The sequence below is a fragment of the Myotis davidii genome, unplaced genomic scaffold, assembly GCF_000327345.1.
Source record: "Myotis davidii unplaced genomic scaffold, ASM32734v1 scaffold187, whole genome shotgun sequence".
In the NCBI taxonomy this organism is placed as follows: Eukaryota; Metazoa; Chordata; class Mammalia; order Chiroptera; family Vespertilionidae; genus Myotis; species Myotis davidii.
In genome coordinates this window covers 2,705,155-2,721,131 of record NW_006383018.1, presented here as the reverse complement: position 1 = coordinate 2,721,131, position 15,977 = coordinate 2,705,155, and the positions used below count along the sequence as shown (strand labels likewise).

General features: G+C 41.0%; 1 protein-coding gene across 4 annotated transcripts in view; it reads right to left on the bottom strand.

Moving 5' to 3' along the window:
* CDK14 (cyclin-dependent kinase 14) overlaps nt 1-15,977 on the bottom strand; it is a 506,888-nt gene that overhangs the window by 122,512 nt on the left and 368,399 nt on the right. For all 4 annotated transcript variants that reach the window (XM_006779192.1, XM_015558314.1, XM_006779193.2 and 1 more), the window contains one exon: nt 9,358-9,421. In XM_006779192.1, the coding sequence (XP_006779255.1) occupies nt 9,358-9,421 (64 nt within the window). The remainder of the gene's footprint in view (nt 1-9,357; nt 9,422-15,977) is intronic.

The following is a 15,977-nucleotide window of genomic DNA, read 5'->3' as shown; positions in this document are numbered from 1 at the left end:
ACTGGTGTGCTGCAAGGATTTTTAAAACATGCACTATCTGCCTATTTAGTCAAGGGCACTGACCTCTTTTCCCTTAGACTGTCAAATAAAAAAATGACAACAGTCAGCACAACAATAGCCATATGGTGTGAATGAATCAAAAATCATGTCTATTTTTGTCAGATTGGCAAATATATATATATTTGGTGTGCCCCAGAATTTTAGTAATTGGTTTATGTGTGCCATGAGATGAAAAGGTTGAAAATCACTGCTCTAAACCATATATTCAACTATTCACAATTAAATTCCTTCAGATTCTTTTGCATTGAAAAAAAAATGCATTGCCTTAGCTGGGTTTGGCTCAGTGGATAGAGCGTTGGCCTGTGGACTGAAGGGTCCCAGGTTCGATTCCAGTCAAGGGCATATGCCTGGGTTGTGGGCTTGATCCCAAGTAGGGTGCATGCAGGAGGCAACCAATCAATGGTTCTCTCTCATCATCGATGTTTCTATCTTTCTCTTCCTCTCCTTTCCTCTCTGAAATCAATAAAAATATATTTTAAAAATGCATTTACTTTTTCTTTCTGAGCTTGTACAAGTAGTAAGGATGGAAGCAGAGCTGTGGGCATCCTATTACCTGGCTGAAGTGTGGAACCTGAAGTCTTTCTCAAGATTACTTCCATAGAAGAAAAGGGCTCCAGTCCTTTATAAGGGTGAACAATGAACATAGTCATGAATCACTGGTGACATTTCAGACAGTCACCCTAGTTACTTGTTTATGCAACAAATAATATATCTAGGTTCTTCAAGATAGAAGGCATGAGTATTCATTCATTCTCTTACTCATTCTGCAAATATTTATCATGTGCCTGCTGCTTGTCAGGCACTGTTCTAGGCACTGTAAATAGAACAGTGCACAAAACATAAAGTCATGAGTAGCCTATGTCACGGGAGCCAATACTAAGGGAATATCAATAGGAGAAAACTATATTTACAAGTGTTCACAAGATTTGGCCTTTATATATTTATTATAGTAAAAGCAGGTTAGCAGTAAACATTTCAGTTTATATTCTGATCAAGATTTATAATAGCTGAATTGAAACCATCTATAGTGCTTAGAACAGAAGTAGAGCAGAATTCATGTACAGTAGAAGAAGGTTTACCCCAAATAGAAGGCTAAGCTTGTTCCAAAATATGGGGATTTTAGATATCTCAGCCCCCCAAAAGCACAGAGAACCAAACAGGGCAATTTAGAAATTGCACAGTTGCAATTCACAGCTTTAAAACCCCCAAAATTTATGCTTGCGATATGACAGCTCTAGTGTTACCAGTGAGAAGCTCTGATGTGACATGTTAACACTGACCAGAATTGCATTGCCCTGTAGCTGGCACCAGAGTGGCTTCCCCAGATGCTAACAGTCATCTTCAGCCCTGAAACCAGGAAACTACAGCATCCTGCCCAGCCCTGGCTGCAGCAAACCATCCTCCAATTCCCAATGGTGTGCATGTTAAAATGAGTAACCTTTGAGCAACTTTCATAAACAAATATTCTGTTATATTCATTACACTCTAACTTCGGACAGCATTCGGTTTTTCTAATGTACATACATATGTGGGTTTGGGAGTGTATATTCCCAGGTGAAGTCTTCTAACTATCCACACCTTTCTCAACCTAAACGTCAGGGGACACTTCTCTTTCCATAAGACATTTTCTCTAGAGAGGTCAAGTTTAATCAGTTAGGCATTTATTAAAGTCTAAATTGTACCATTCACAAATCAGAATGATTCTTTATAGCTCCCAGAAAAGAAAGGAGACTTTGTGTCTCACTCTCTGTGTGTCCCCACCCACCCCTCCATTCAACTCAGCAAAGGGGGAAAGAGATCAGGAAGGCAGCACTCAGAGCCTTCCCAGGGAAGTGGGAGCTAGACCGGACCTGAGCAATCAGGTAGTCTAGCCATTTCATGTGACAAGAAAGTGAACTGCGGTTAGAAAGGTGGAGTTGGCCCAGCCAGTGTGACCTAGTGGTTGAGCGTTGATCTATGAACCAGGAGATCAAGGTGCAATTCCTGGTCAGGGCACATGTGTGGCTTGTGGGCTCATTCCACAGTAGGTGGCAGGCAGGAGGCAGCCAACCAATGACTGTCTCTCATCATTGATGTTTCTATCTCTTTCTCCCTCTCCCTTCCTCTCTGAAACCAAGAAAAAAGAAACAAGAAAAGGCAGAGTTGCCTGAGGCCCTGAAGCAGGCTGGTGGCAGGGGCCGCACCAGTCTCTCTCCCAGTCTACTGCTACCGAAGAGCTGGGATACATAAGCAGCACAAACAAATCAAAGGTCCTTTAACCAGCAATAAAAATCTCACTTGCAACTATATGAGATTCTGGAAAAGGCAAAACTATGGGGACAGTAAAAAGATCAGTGGTTGCTAGGGGCTAAGGGAGAGGGCGGGATGAACAGGTAGAACACAGGGGATTTTCTTAGGGCAGTGACATTACTCTGTGTAACACTGTAATGATGGATGCATGTCATTACACATTTGACCAAACCCACTGAATGTACAATACCAAGTATGCAACCCTAATGCAAACTATGGACTCTGGGTTATAATGATGTGTCAATGTTGGCTCATCGGTTATAACAAATGAACCACTCTGGAGGGGAATGTTGGTAATGGGGGAGGCTGTGCATGTGTGAGGACCAGGGGCATATGGGAAAGGTCTATACCTTCTGCTCAGTTTTGCTGTGAACCTCAAACTTCTCTAAGAAATGAAGCCTATTTTTAAAAACGTAAGCACACAAATAATACTCTCCTTACTCCTAATGCTCTTTCCACAGGCTTCACGTGTCTTATGCTTTCAAGTCTAGGAGACCAAACCTGTCTTGTGTACACAGGACATCCCCCACAAATGTCTTCTAATTCTAGTGACTTTAGACATATTACTTCAAAAAAATATTTCAGTGCCTCAGTTTTCCTATATTACACACAGGGCTCATAGCAGTCCTTACTTTAAATAGTTAGCCATGCATGTTCACTGAGAAAATACAACTCCAGAGCTATTAAGAGTGTCTGACACATAATAAACATTCAATCCTTGTTAGCTATTATTACTGCCACAACTGTTATTAATATGCGTGAAAAGCTGAGCATCTGGCACAGTTATGTTATACATGGACAAGGCAGACATGTGGTCTATAAAAGCAGTACTACTCTAGAGAGGATAAATGCTAAGCTACCCTAAATATCCATCTTGAGGCAACAGTTAAAGAAATGCATAAAACTCACAGACACGTCATTGCTCTTCTAACTCCTTGTATGTAATTCGGTGATTTCAACGCCCTAGTGGAGAGCAAGGGCTGGCATCTGAGAAAGTACCAATTGTCCTTTACAGTCAAGAGATTATTAATTGGGTTTACAAAGGTGGCTCTGCCAGTGGTTCTCAACCTTCCTAATGCCACGACCCTTTAATACAGTTCCTCATGTGGTGGTGGCCCCCAACGATAAAATTATTTTCGTTGCTACTTCCTAACTGTAATTTTGCTACTGTTATGAATCATAATGTAAATATCTGATATGCAGGATGTATTTTCAGGGGTTACGACCCATAGGTTGAGAACTGCTGCTAGAGGCGAAAGCATCTCTGTACACACATACTTATGTCTTTTTAAAAGAATCTCGATTACAAACATTATTGTTTATTAGCTACACTGGTATTTTGAGAGTGCTGGACCATATGTAAGGAAAGAAAATTTCATCAGATTTTACAATTGAGAAATTTATTATTATTTTTAAATATATTTTATTGATTTTCTACAGAGAGGAAGGGAGAGAGATAGAGAGTCAGAAACATCGATGAGAGAGAGAGACATCGATCAGCCGCCTCCTGCACAACCCCCATTGGGGATGTGCCCACAACCCAGGTACATGCCCTTGACAGGATTCGAACCTGTGACCTTTCAGTCTGCAGGCCGACGCTCTATCCACTGAGCCAAACCAGTTTCGGCGAGCTAATTATTCATAATCAGTTTATCACCCTATTATCTGACTTGAATATTGGGGGAGGGGGTGTTTAAATTATTACTTGCATCTTAAGTAATGAAAACCAAGATTTTTTTCTCTCACCTATTAGCGTGTTATTACTCCATAGTCATAAAGCCCTAAGAAAATGGCTTAAAGGGATTTTAAAATCAACATTATTTTAAACAGAAATTAATTTGATTCATGTATTTTAGCCAGGAGTAGACAACAAGTGTCCTAAGTTAGAAGACCTAGTGGGGGATATTAGTTATTCAGAAAATATTTCCTCTCTTCTCTATTCCCACCTTCGTGAGTGGAGTACACTTCTTTGCCCACTGATATTTTGTGTAAATGATGAGATATTAATGGTACTGACTTTGGCATATCTAAATTGCCAGCATCACTATTCTTAACCTTGGGGGTGATTAGTAAGTAAATTAAGAGTTATTTGTACATAAGCACTACATTACAGGACAGTCTAGTAAATGATAAACTACTAAGTGACTACTGGGCAGGGGGAGTATACATTGTGAATACATGAGACAAAGGGATGATTCATGTCCCAGGCAGGACAGAGAAGGACCAAGAGGCACACCAAGAATTAATCATGCTACTCTGAACGGCATGCAATTTAAAACTTATAAATTGTTTATTTCTGGAATTTCCCATTTAATATTTTCAAACCTCAGTTGGCCACAGGTAACTGAAATGCAGAAAACACTGTGGACAAGGAGGATTGCTGTATTTTACATTTTTGAGTGATTATCAAGATTTTTGGCTATTTCTTATTTTCATGTTATAGCATTGGCTGTATCTATGACATTTCATGTCAAGTCCTCGGCCATAGAAGGACCTATGGGGGGAAAGCTGTCCCTATGATATTACTGCCAACTGGTGTGAGAGTAACTTCTCCCAAGCCAGGACTTGCCATTACATGCTTTTAATTGCTTCTTGTCTGGGAACATTTCCTACGTCACCCTCCACCCTCACCCCTGAATTTTACAGTGCCTTTCTTTTTAAACTCCTGGATAATAATTTGTCATTCAATAGCTGTTAAATGCCTGTTTTGTTGGAAGCATTTAAAAAGTGATTGAAAGTATCAGACATAGAATCTACATGTTATTTCGGGAACAAACTATTTAATGCCAAGTGATATTTGTGATTTGATGTATTTTACTAAATACAGAGATCAGATCTTCTCTACTTCTCTGAAATGTCCTTTATAAACTCATTGTCCATAAAGAACATAGGGAACATAGTCAATAATATTGTATGGCATCGTGTATGGTACCAGGTGGGTAGTGGGAATATCAGGGGCCACTTTGTAAAGTATATGATTGTACAAAATAATATTAAATGTAAACTGGAATTGAAAAATAAAATGTAAAGTTCTTTGCAAACAACAACAACAAAAAAGAGGTTGAGTCAAAAAATAATGTTCAGTAGAAGAAGGTCAGGGAGAAATCACAATTCAGATCCAGCAGCAGGACCTTCCGCGATGTGCACTGGAAAAGGGAGGACTGAACAGAAACCCAGGGAGAGCTGGGCCACTCCACTGCTCCACTAACGCAGGGCATCCTGCAACATCCTGACCTCAGGCCCTCACCTCACAAAGGAGAGAGCAGGACTAGACCGCCCTGGAGCTTCTCCTAGTTCCTTCCTCCATCTCTTGATGGCTCTTTCATGTCCTTCAGTCAAATGTCATCTTTTCAGTGTGGCCTTCCTTGATTATATTTACCATTTAAAACTGTAAATCACCTCCTTTCCTGGCACTGCCTGAGCCCATTTCTTGCTCTATTTTCCTCCAAGTACTCTTCACCACCCAGTACTATTGCTGGTCACAGAGACAGCTCGTACCATCCCTTTGGACAACAGCCCGACATAAGAGTTCAAAATTATAGCCTTAAGTACTTATTGATTCTTTAACCTTACATCCGGTAACTTATCGCTCAGATATACTTGCATACATGCAATGTGTATTGTGTGTGCCTATCTACAGGTTTTTAATATTTATAATAGCCAAACACTAGAAACAGCCTAAATGTCCATACGTGGGGAACAGGTTAAATCCAGGCCATGGGAAACAGTGCAGCTGTAAGAGAAGAGGGAAGCTCACAGGCCTCCTTGGCATGGGAAGCCCTAGGACGCATTAGTGAGAAAAGCAAGGCCAAAACTGTGTTTAATATCCGAACCATAAAAATATGCTTTTATAACTTATTTCATTTACATAAAGAAAAGGAACATAAGAAACTAGTAAAATGGAGCCTGTGGTGGGGCAGTGATGCTGGGGAAGTGGCAGATGGGAGGCTTTGCTTCTCTCAGTATTGTTTGATATCTTGAGTTGCTTAAATTTAGGACCTATTTAAAAACTAAGCAAAACATGTCCGACCTACCAATTACACTCCTTGGTATTTACTCAAAGGAACGGAAAACTTCTATCCACCTAACAATCTGCAGTTTGATTCATAACCGTCCAACCTTGGAACAATCAGGATGTCCTTCAGTAGGTGAGTGAGTGAATAAGCATCCAGACAACGGAATATTCAGCTCTAAAACAAATCAGCTATCAAGCCATGAGGAGACATCAAGGAAACGGAAATGCATATTACTAAGTGGAAGAAGCCAGTCTGAAAAGGCAACATCCTGTATAAGTCCAATTGTATGACATTCTTAAAAAGGCAAAACTGTGGAGACAGTGAAAAGATCAGTGGTTGCCAGGGGGTGGGGGGGATGAGAAATAAAAAGGCAGAGCACAGAGGATTTTTAGAGCAGGGAAACTACTCTGTGTGATAGTATGATGGTGGATACATGTCATTATACATACGTACAAATCCATAGGCTATACAACACCTAGAATGAATCCTAGTGAAAACTATGGACTTTGGGTAATATTGACATGTCAAGAAAGGTCCATCAGTGTAACAAATGTACCACTCTGGTGGGGGTGTGGATATGGTGAGGTTGTCTGTGCATATATGGGGAAAGGCATATATGGGAAATTTCTGTACCTTCCACTTAATTTTGCTATGAACCAAAAATTCTCTAAAAAAATTAAAGTCTATTAAACAAAACAAAACAAAGTATGTCCTCATGGCTCAGATGTTTTGTTTTCCCTCAGACTTTCCAGGGCACGCTGTGGGACAGAATAAGGAGGTGAAGGGTTGATGGAACTACCACTGATCCCTTTATCCTCCTGGAATGTGCATCTTCTTCCCTGGAATAGGAGGTCCAGACTGGGGGAGACGAGGACCCCTGATGGTCTGGTTACTGCGCTGCATGAAAGGACTCATAGATTGCCTTCCTTTGCCTCAATCTAATATATTGTCTTCCCTTAACTCCTCTCAAGCCACTCAGGAAGCATTTCCCACATCTTCTCTCATTCTCAAGCCTCCAGCTTGGCCCATAACATCTTTCTTGTTTATCAGCTCCCATGCCTTACACCATCTGCACATGTTATTCTTCTGGATTCCCCTGACCTATTATGTTCCATATATCTGTAGTGACACCTGTACATCATATTAATAATGTCCTAATTTATATATCAAAACAGTCACATAAGTAATGTGTTTTACTCCTCTGTATATATAAAAGGCTAATATGCAAAGTGTCCCCTCGGGAGTTCGACTGTGAGTTCGATTGCTCGCTATGACATGCGCTGACCACCAGGTGGTGGATGGAATGAAGGAAGGCCTTGGCGGGCAGCCAGAAGGCCCTGATCAGCCCTGATCGTTGTCCAGGCCTAGGGACCTTACCCATGCACGAATTTCGTGTCCTGGGCCTCTAATTCAATATAATTCAGGGAAACAAACATTTGTTGAACATCAAAATAGGTATTATGTGCAGTCTCTGATCTCATGCAGTTCTCAATCTGTTAGCTTATTTTCTACTACATCATATTACTTTCCAGGACACATTTGATAAATGCTTTTGTAGGTTGTTGAGGAAGATAAATTCTATTTACACCAGAATCAACAAATTCCTTCATGTTTTCTAGTGCAGAAACTTGGCAGGCCAAATGACTACCGATCTTTATTGTTTCTTTCTGCACCCATCTTTATTCATTTAATTTTTTTCACAGGCTCCTTTGTCTTATTTCTTCAGACTTTATAAGCTAGATACTAACCTTCTTTAAGAGCACAAATTTGGAACATTTACAAAGGGCTGTGTTCTCATTTAGACTCACTAGGGACAACTGGAGCAGTTGGAGGATGATTCTTGCTCAGTTGAGAAAAAGAAGAGATAAAAATCCATCTAAATTGTTAAGTTGCTATAGTCTTTTAGAACACAGAAGTTAGTAAAATTTTCAGGAAAAGTACAGAGAGTCCTTGGGCACTGAAGAAGATAAAAGAATTCTCAGTACACACTCTATACTTTCAGAAGAACAATATTAAGAATAAAAATAGTTTCCAAATTCAGTCATAATTTATTCTTGATGGTCCCCCAAAAGAGGGGAAGTGGAGAAAAAGAATATACTTGGCCCCAATTACAGAAATTATTCATAGTTCTTTTCCCTCATAAAATAATGAACTATTAGATCTTCCATAAAATCCCTTTCAGTAATTTTATGGTGGGTCTGCATTTTATAATACATGTTTTGTAACTAAGAAATAAAAACCCAACAACCAACAAGAGAATCATTTTACAATAATTCATTTCACTGATTTTTATTAAATTTCCAATTGCAAACCTTTCATCCCTCCTATAAAAGTTAAACAGACCAAGTTTGAGATTCTTCTTCTGTTTAATATAATCATTAAAGTTGAAAGTTTCTTGACTGCCACCTCCTGGTGAGCAGAAACCTGACAGTACTTTTTTACAAGTACTGCATTTTTCCCTCAGATTTTCCCATTTAGGTGTTTAAATATTTTACATTTAAAAAGACTGAATGCTGTACAATAGGACATTCAGAACATTTCATCTGTTTAAACTCAAACTCACTGACCATAAGTTGCTAGTTTTTAAAAGAGAAATCAAAATGTGATGTTTTCCTTTTTATAATTAATACTTTTCCTAGTATTATTACAAGAAGTCACACAGATTGTCGTACCCCGATTTAAATTTTGTTTTATAGACATAGATGCTAATCTAGCTGATAATGAAATGAATGCTTACTTCAAGATTAGCCTGTCAAGTCGAATGAATTACAACCCTCATGATGAAAATCTCTTCTGAGGGATATCATTTATTCTATCTTTACAAGAAAAATAAAATGTGAAAATAAAAGACAACTCCATTTATATGTAGAATGCACAATGACGAAAGTAACAAGAAATTTTCAAGGTAATATATGAGTTTGAGGGGGAACATTTATATCTTCACCTTTTACATATAGGAAGCATTTAGTCATTTGAGATGAATGCAACATACCTGGCTTAAAATGTGGTAAAGAGTGAACTCCAGGCCAAGTGTCCTCATTTGGCGTTCCAAGAACCTAGTGGAGAGCAGGAAATTGTGGAAACAGACTTATTATTTCCAAAGCACTCAAAATTCTCCAGTACACTGCATATGATGAAACTCTGGATTTTTTTTTCTTTTCCATTATCGTGTGCCAGGAATTTTATTTCAGTAAAACCCAAACCCAGCTAAAGAGCCACCCAAGATGAGTGTCTGTGCTTTAACATATGCAGCTGAATGAGGTAAGACAAGTGAAATCGGCTGCATTTTATCAACTCCAAACTTAATAAGTAGGTTTAGAACTCAAACGATAAGCTATCATCTTCATGGAACTGAATAAAGTATGCCCGAGTCCCTCATGATTCTTGCATGAGCTTTTGTCCTTCACTCCGGTATCAGATGTCTAGTCATTAAACAGTTCTAAGAATCTGTCATTTCTCATCCCACATCCTCTGTCTGAGCATTGCAGTTTCAAAGAAGCAGGGTGGACAGCCTGGGAGGCTCGCTTCTCTACTGGCCATATGCTCATTACAGTTAACATCTTTAATTATGTGATTCATAGATTCCTCGTCCCAAAATACTGTTCTCCCTGGACTTTTTCCTTTCCTTACCTGCACTTCTACCTTCTTTCCCTGTGTGCTTTTCTATCACCACAACGTTTGATCTGGTTAAAGGAATTAAAGGGCAATTCCAGCTCCCATATAACTGGGCCTGCATTTTTACACTTCATTTGAATTTCCAACTCCACCATCTATGACTATTACACTCCATGGTCATGGTAAGTCACCGACTGAGAAGAGTGGAGTTGAAGGGTTGAGAGCTCAGACCCTGGAGACAGACCCTCTGCACCTCTACTTACTTACTAGTTATAGGACCTTGGGCAAGAAATCACCTCACCGAGCATCAACCTCCTCATTTGTAAACTGGAGGTGGTAAGAGCACCTCCCTCATCCGTGGTGAGAACAGAACCTGGCCGGCAGCAAGCACTATGTCCCTATTAGACAGTATTCAGGACACGGGGTCAAGTGAGGGAGGTGCTGGCCATGTGGGAGAACCTAGTCCGCCTACTTTTTTTCCACAGGAATCAATGCCACATGCCCTAACCACAACTATCATGAACCAGCACAAAGAGTCAAAGAGGTTAAAAATGGCAAGAGATAAAGCTAGAAACTGGCAAAACAAGAGGACTTTGAGATTCCAGGTCTCCAATTCGTCTCCTGCCTACAACTCCTGGGACAATGGGCACAGGAAATACAAACTTGGCAGCTAGTGGCCAAAGGAAATGAAGTATTAAACATCAATTTCGGGCCCTGCCAGTGTGGCTCAGTGGTTGAGTGTTGAGCCATGAACCAGGAGGTCACAGACCAGTCAGAGCACATGCCCAGGTTGGTGGCTGGAACCTCAGTAGGGGGTGCAGGAGGCAGCCAATCAATGTTTATATTTTTCTATCCTTCCTCTCTCTAAAAAAAAAAATCAATTAAAAAATGTCAATTTTGCTTTTATAAAAGCCTTTTTAGGAGACAATTTGGCTGAAATATATGGTTAGAGATGATAGAGTACTTGTGCAATAGGAAAAGTGGGTGTGTGTTGTCTCTGGTATCAGAATTTCATTTATATTAATCAACTAAGAAATTCTACCACCAAGATACTTTTAAGTTAGAAAGAAAAACTGGTATTCTCTAAAAGCCAAAAATAGTCTTTTACAAATAAAACAGTGCACATACGAAAATTGTAGCCTGCGTGCCATCAACACTTAAAACATGGTTACCACATCTGTAAATAAGCATCTCCGGCCCATTTTAATCTTAAAACAACATACTTTGATATGCTAAAAACTCTTGTACATATTCATTTAAGCAGCTTCACCCCACCCCTGTGCTGTAGCTTGCACATCTCTCTTCTCCTTTACTAGTTCATCTCTTCACTGGACTAGTATTTACTGTTTGTCACAGAAGACAGAGGGATGAGACTGGGCTCCGCCTTCAGGTGCTCCTACTCTGGTGAGGCAGATGAACAAAGGCACCAATGACCTACCTTCAGCAAAAGTGCTCTCTGAGAGGGAAAGGGAGGTGAGAGCCCAAAGAGGGGACTGCGTGGGTCTACCTGAAGGTGGGGAGAAAAGCTACACTGGAGAGGATCGGTTAGTGGGAGAAGGAACACTGACGGACAGTTGGCCAAGTAAAGAAAGGGAGGGAATGCAGGAAAGTATTCTGGTTAAAAAGAAAAGATTATGTCAAAATACTTTCTCTCAATACCCATGTTGCTCAGGCCCTGGAACAACATGGGTATTTGGAGAAAGTACATTCTTCTGGAATGTCCCGCCCCTAATTGGTCAGGTTAACTCCTATCTCCAATTCTAGCTTCAGCTCATGCTTCATCTTTTCCTGAAAGATGTCTGGATTCTCTGGTCCAAGTTGCATGGGGTGATCTTTGTGATCTCTGAGGGCGTTTTGCAGACTTCTGTAAGACATACCTACTGCCTCATAATAGTTAGATTAACTATCTGTCTTCTCATTGGATTCTGGACTGCAGAGTGGAGACCATAGTGTTTGTCTTTGGATCCATAGTGCCTACCGTGTCCCATACACTCAGTAAATATCAACTGCCAGACTGAATGAATGAATGATGTGTCCAATAACAGTGTGAAGGATGCCAGGGAGGCTAGGGCCAGAACCAAATCCAAGGGAACTAAATTTTATCTGTTTCAGGTTTTCCCACTGCAGATGACTCATTGGTGGATTGTAAATTTTCATTTAAGAGTATGGACATCAGCATGTTTCAAAAGAGAAAATTACATAGAAAATATCAGAGGGCAACATACATGGTAAAAACACATAATGTTTTATGAAATCTCAGTTCTGGTTTTGTGTGTGTGTGTGTGTGTGTGTGTGTGTGTGCGTGCGCGCACGCATGCACTGTGAGTCATGATGTAAAATGTACTGCTTTCAGTTTAGGAGCCATTCAATGGGGAACAAGAAGTTATTAGCTGAAATAAAGAATACAGGCGATAAGGCAAGTTTGGGGGCTGAGGGCAATGAGTTAAGTTCTGGGCCTGTTACACGTTAGAAATGCCTACCCATCAAGATAGGGGATGTGTAGAGGGCAGTCAGAAACATAGACATGGATCATAGCAGAGGGAAAAAGTCCAGAAAAACATTTGGAACTCTTCAGCATACATGGTAGGAGAAAGCAAATGCCAAACCACAGCCGCAGAATGGTCTTCCCTATAGTCACATGGATACAGTTTCCAGAAGACTGCGAATTCCGGGACTTTCAGTATCTGCTAGAAAAACAAGGGGTGCTCTCACCTTATCAGTAAAGGTTTACACTGCCTGGCCCTGATCAACGAGGATCGAATGCCCTGGAATTTACTCTTCCAGGCCTGTCTGTGCGCTGACAGGAATGGGTTTAAACCTCACCCATCATGACAGCCTCTCTGAGGGGCAGAGGAAAACAAGAAAAAGGAAACGAGGCTTTCTGCTAAAGCATTTACAAATTCTAAAGTTCTAGCGCTCAGAGTTCAAGAACTCCTGTTGGTCAGAAACATTGACTTCTCTTCTAAATTACCCATCGTTTCACTCATTTTCACATTTCCTAGCCTTTGCCCTGAGGCTGCTAAAAGTGAGTCCCTGGGCTTTCCCCTACGAACACCCATGGTTTAAGCAGAACAAGGAATGCTTATGGTTCTTCCCGGATCAGGGTCAGGGAGTCTCTGACAGAGGGATTCTGACCCAGCAGACACAGATACAACTGGCTCACATGGGACGCCCTGATGAAGTGACAGGGAACATGCCTATGCCCTCTCTAGTTCTGTGTTTTATGAGAGGGGCAGTGCTGATGATTCTAAACCAGCCGTGGGCTAACTACGGCCCGCAGGCCAGATCCGGCCCGTTTGAAATGAATAAAACTAAAAAAAAAAAAAAAAAAAAATTTAAAAAAGACCGTACCCTTTTATGTAATGATGTTTACTTTGAATTTATATTAGTTCACACAAACACTCCTTCCATGCTTTTGTTACGGCCCTCCGGTCCAGTTTAAGAACCCATTGTGGCCCTCGAGTCAAAAAGTTTGCTCACCCCTGTTCTAAACCGACTTAGTCATGAATCTAAGGAAATGGAGAACATCCGAATAACTTCTATAACTTTTCAACAGAATCTCTGAGAGTCCACACATACATCTCTAAGATAATGATGGCTTCACAGAACCAGAATTTTTCTGGTTCCTTGGTGAGAAGTCCTTAATGAAATGTGGGCCATCACACACTCCGCTCTGGAATGGATAGTATAAAGTTCAAAAGTGGCCAGAGAGAAAGCAGAACTCCCTAACTCATCCTGCATGCGTGCTCTTGATCTAGAAACAGAATTATCAAGTGGAGCTGGAATCCAAAACCAGGCTGGTTTGACAAGAAAGACTACGCCCTTCAGAGCTGTCTGGTGCGTTCCCAGACCAAATGGAGAAATGAGGCTCAGATGATATTAAATGATTCACATCCAACTGACCAATTCTAGAGGCAGGTTTTGGATATGAGAAACTAGGCTTTTTCATTCTCTCTCTTCCTCCAGCCACACACACACACACACACACACACACACGTTGTGTGTGTGTGTGTGTGTGTGTGTGTGTGTGTATATATCTTCAACGACTTAAAGGAAGACATAAGAAAATGCCTTGTATTCTCCAATGACACAAAATAGAAGAGACGTATAATATTCTGATGGCTGAGTTAGGATTAAAAAATATTTAATCAGGTTGGAACAATTTCCTGAACATAACACAGAAAAACCTAATGCCAATAAACAAAGTCCAGCACTTAGGTTCTATTAATTAATGATTCAAGATGGGAAGACTTGGCTGGCAACAATTTGTGTAAAAAAAAGACTCATGGCTTTTAGCTGAGTACAGATTCTATGAGACCACCCAGTGGAGATCAAAGGAGGTTGAGGAGGACTGACTTTAAGCTGGCCCGCCTCCTCATGTTCATGCACTTCCTCCTGAGTGTGGATGAGACTGGGGACTTGCTCCCAATCAACACAATATGGCAAAATGACAAGCTGTCACTTGCGTGATTATATTGTGTAAGACGCTCACTCCCATTTTGCTAGGAGACTCTCCCTTGCTGGCTTCGAGGAAGCGAGCTGTTATGTAGTTAGAACACAGATAAGGGAATGAAGGTGGTCTCAGCCAACAGCCAGCGAGAAAGTGAATGCTGCCACCAACCCCAGGAGCCTGGAAGTGATCCCTCCCCAGCTGACCCTCACATAGGACTGCAGGCCCAGTTGACACCTTGACTGCAGCCCTGTAGGACCCTAAGGCAGGTCAACCAGTTCAGCGGGCCTGGGCTCCTGATCCCCAGGAATTGTGAGCTGATAAACATGCGTTGTCATTGAGTTTGTAGCAATATGGTTATGCAGCAATAAGCAACTAATACAGATTTACTCACTGAGTCATATCATATACCAGGTGCTGCCTGTAAAGGGGGACAAAAATAAACAGGCAGTCTTTCATGGGATGTACCCAGAAGGGTCACAGTGGACCCATGTCCCATGAGGTGGACTGAAAGTGTGGACGCTCAATGAGATTGGGACAACGCCTGGAATAAACCAACGACTGTAGTGTCCATAGGGGCCTGACTTGAGCTGTGCTGGGTCAAACAGGAAACAAGGGCAATGGGTGAGACATTAGTATGCAACAAAAAAGGATATCTTAATGACAAGAGCTGTATAAAATGGGACAGACAGCCTTATGATGTTTAATCAGAGCTAAGGATTGAACGGCACCACCTTTTACATTCAAATACAATAAGAATCAAATCCTGCCTCCATAGACACAGGGTCATGTGCAGTAAAATTCTGATGTAATACTACAACAAACAGTTTGGGCGATAAGATAAGGTCATGTATTTACATCTGCCTTTGCTTTTATTCATCCTACTTAGGGTAGGTAGGGAGAAGTGAGTTGATGAGGAAAAGGGTGTGACTAAATAAGAGTGGGTAGAGCAGGTATGGAAGAAAGCTTTCCTTCCCCATTTTCTATCCCATAGAATCAGCAAAATCAATGGCAGATATCAAAATACTTTCTAGTAGTAAGATAAGCAAAATATATGCGTGCATGTGGTGTGTGTGTCTAAATCCTCTCTTCCATCATTCCCTAAGGCTTAAGCTGAAGGGCCACTAGATAAGGGGCTAGACTGTTGGTACTGTCCATGGCATACAGGCTGGATGTGGGATTAGGAAAGTGCTTTAAAATGCTGATTTGGGACTGTGTTTCCCAGAGCAGCCAAACCTGTAGTGACATTCTGCAGAGCAAGGAGCTTTACCTAAGAAAGGCCAGCAGAGGGAGCCGCTGGACTGAGAAAATGAAAAGCTGCTGGGGCTTCAGAAAACTACTTGAATATTTAATCAGCTGGATTAAAGGAGATGGGGTTTCCAAAATATTGTGCAGAGTTTTCAACATGGCAAAGGTTTAGATGAAAGGTAACCTAAATAGTAAAGGACAGCTCTTAGAGTTTTATTTTAAGTGAGTTCAATCCACCTGCTACAAGGCAAAGGCCAGGCTCAGTGATACATGGCTGCACACGGGAATCACCTGAGAAA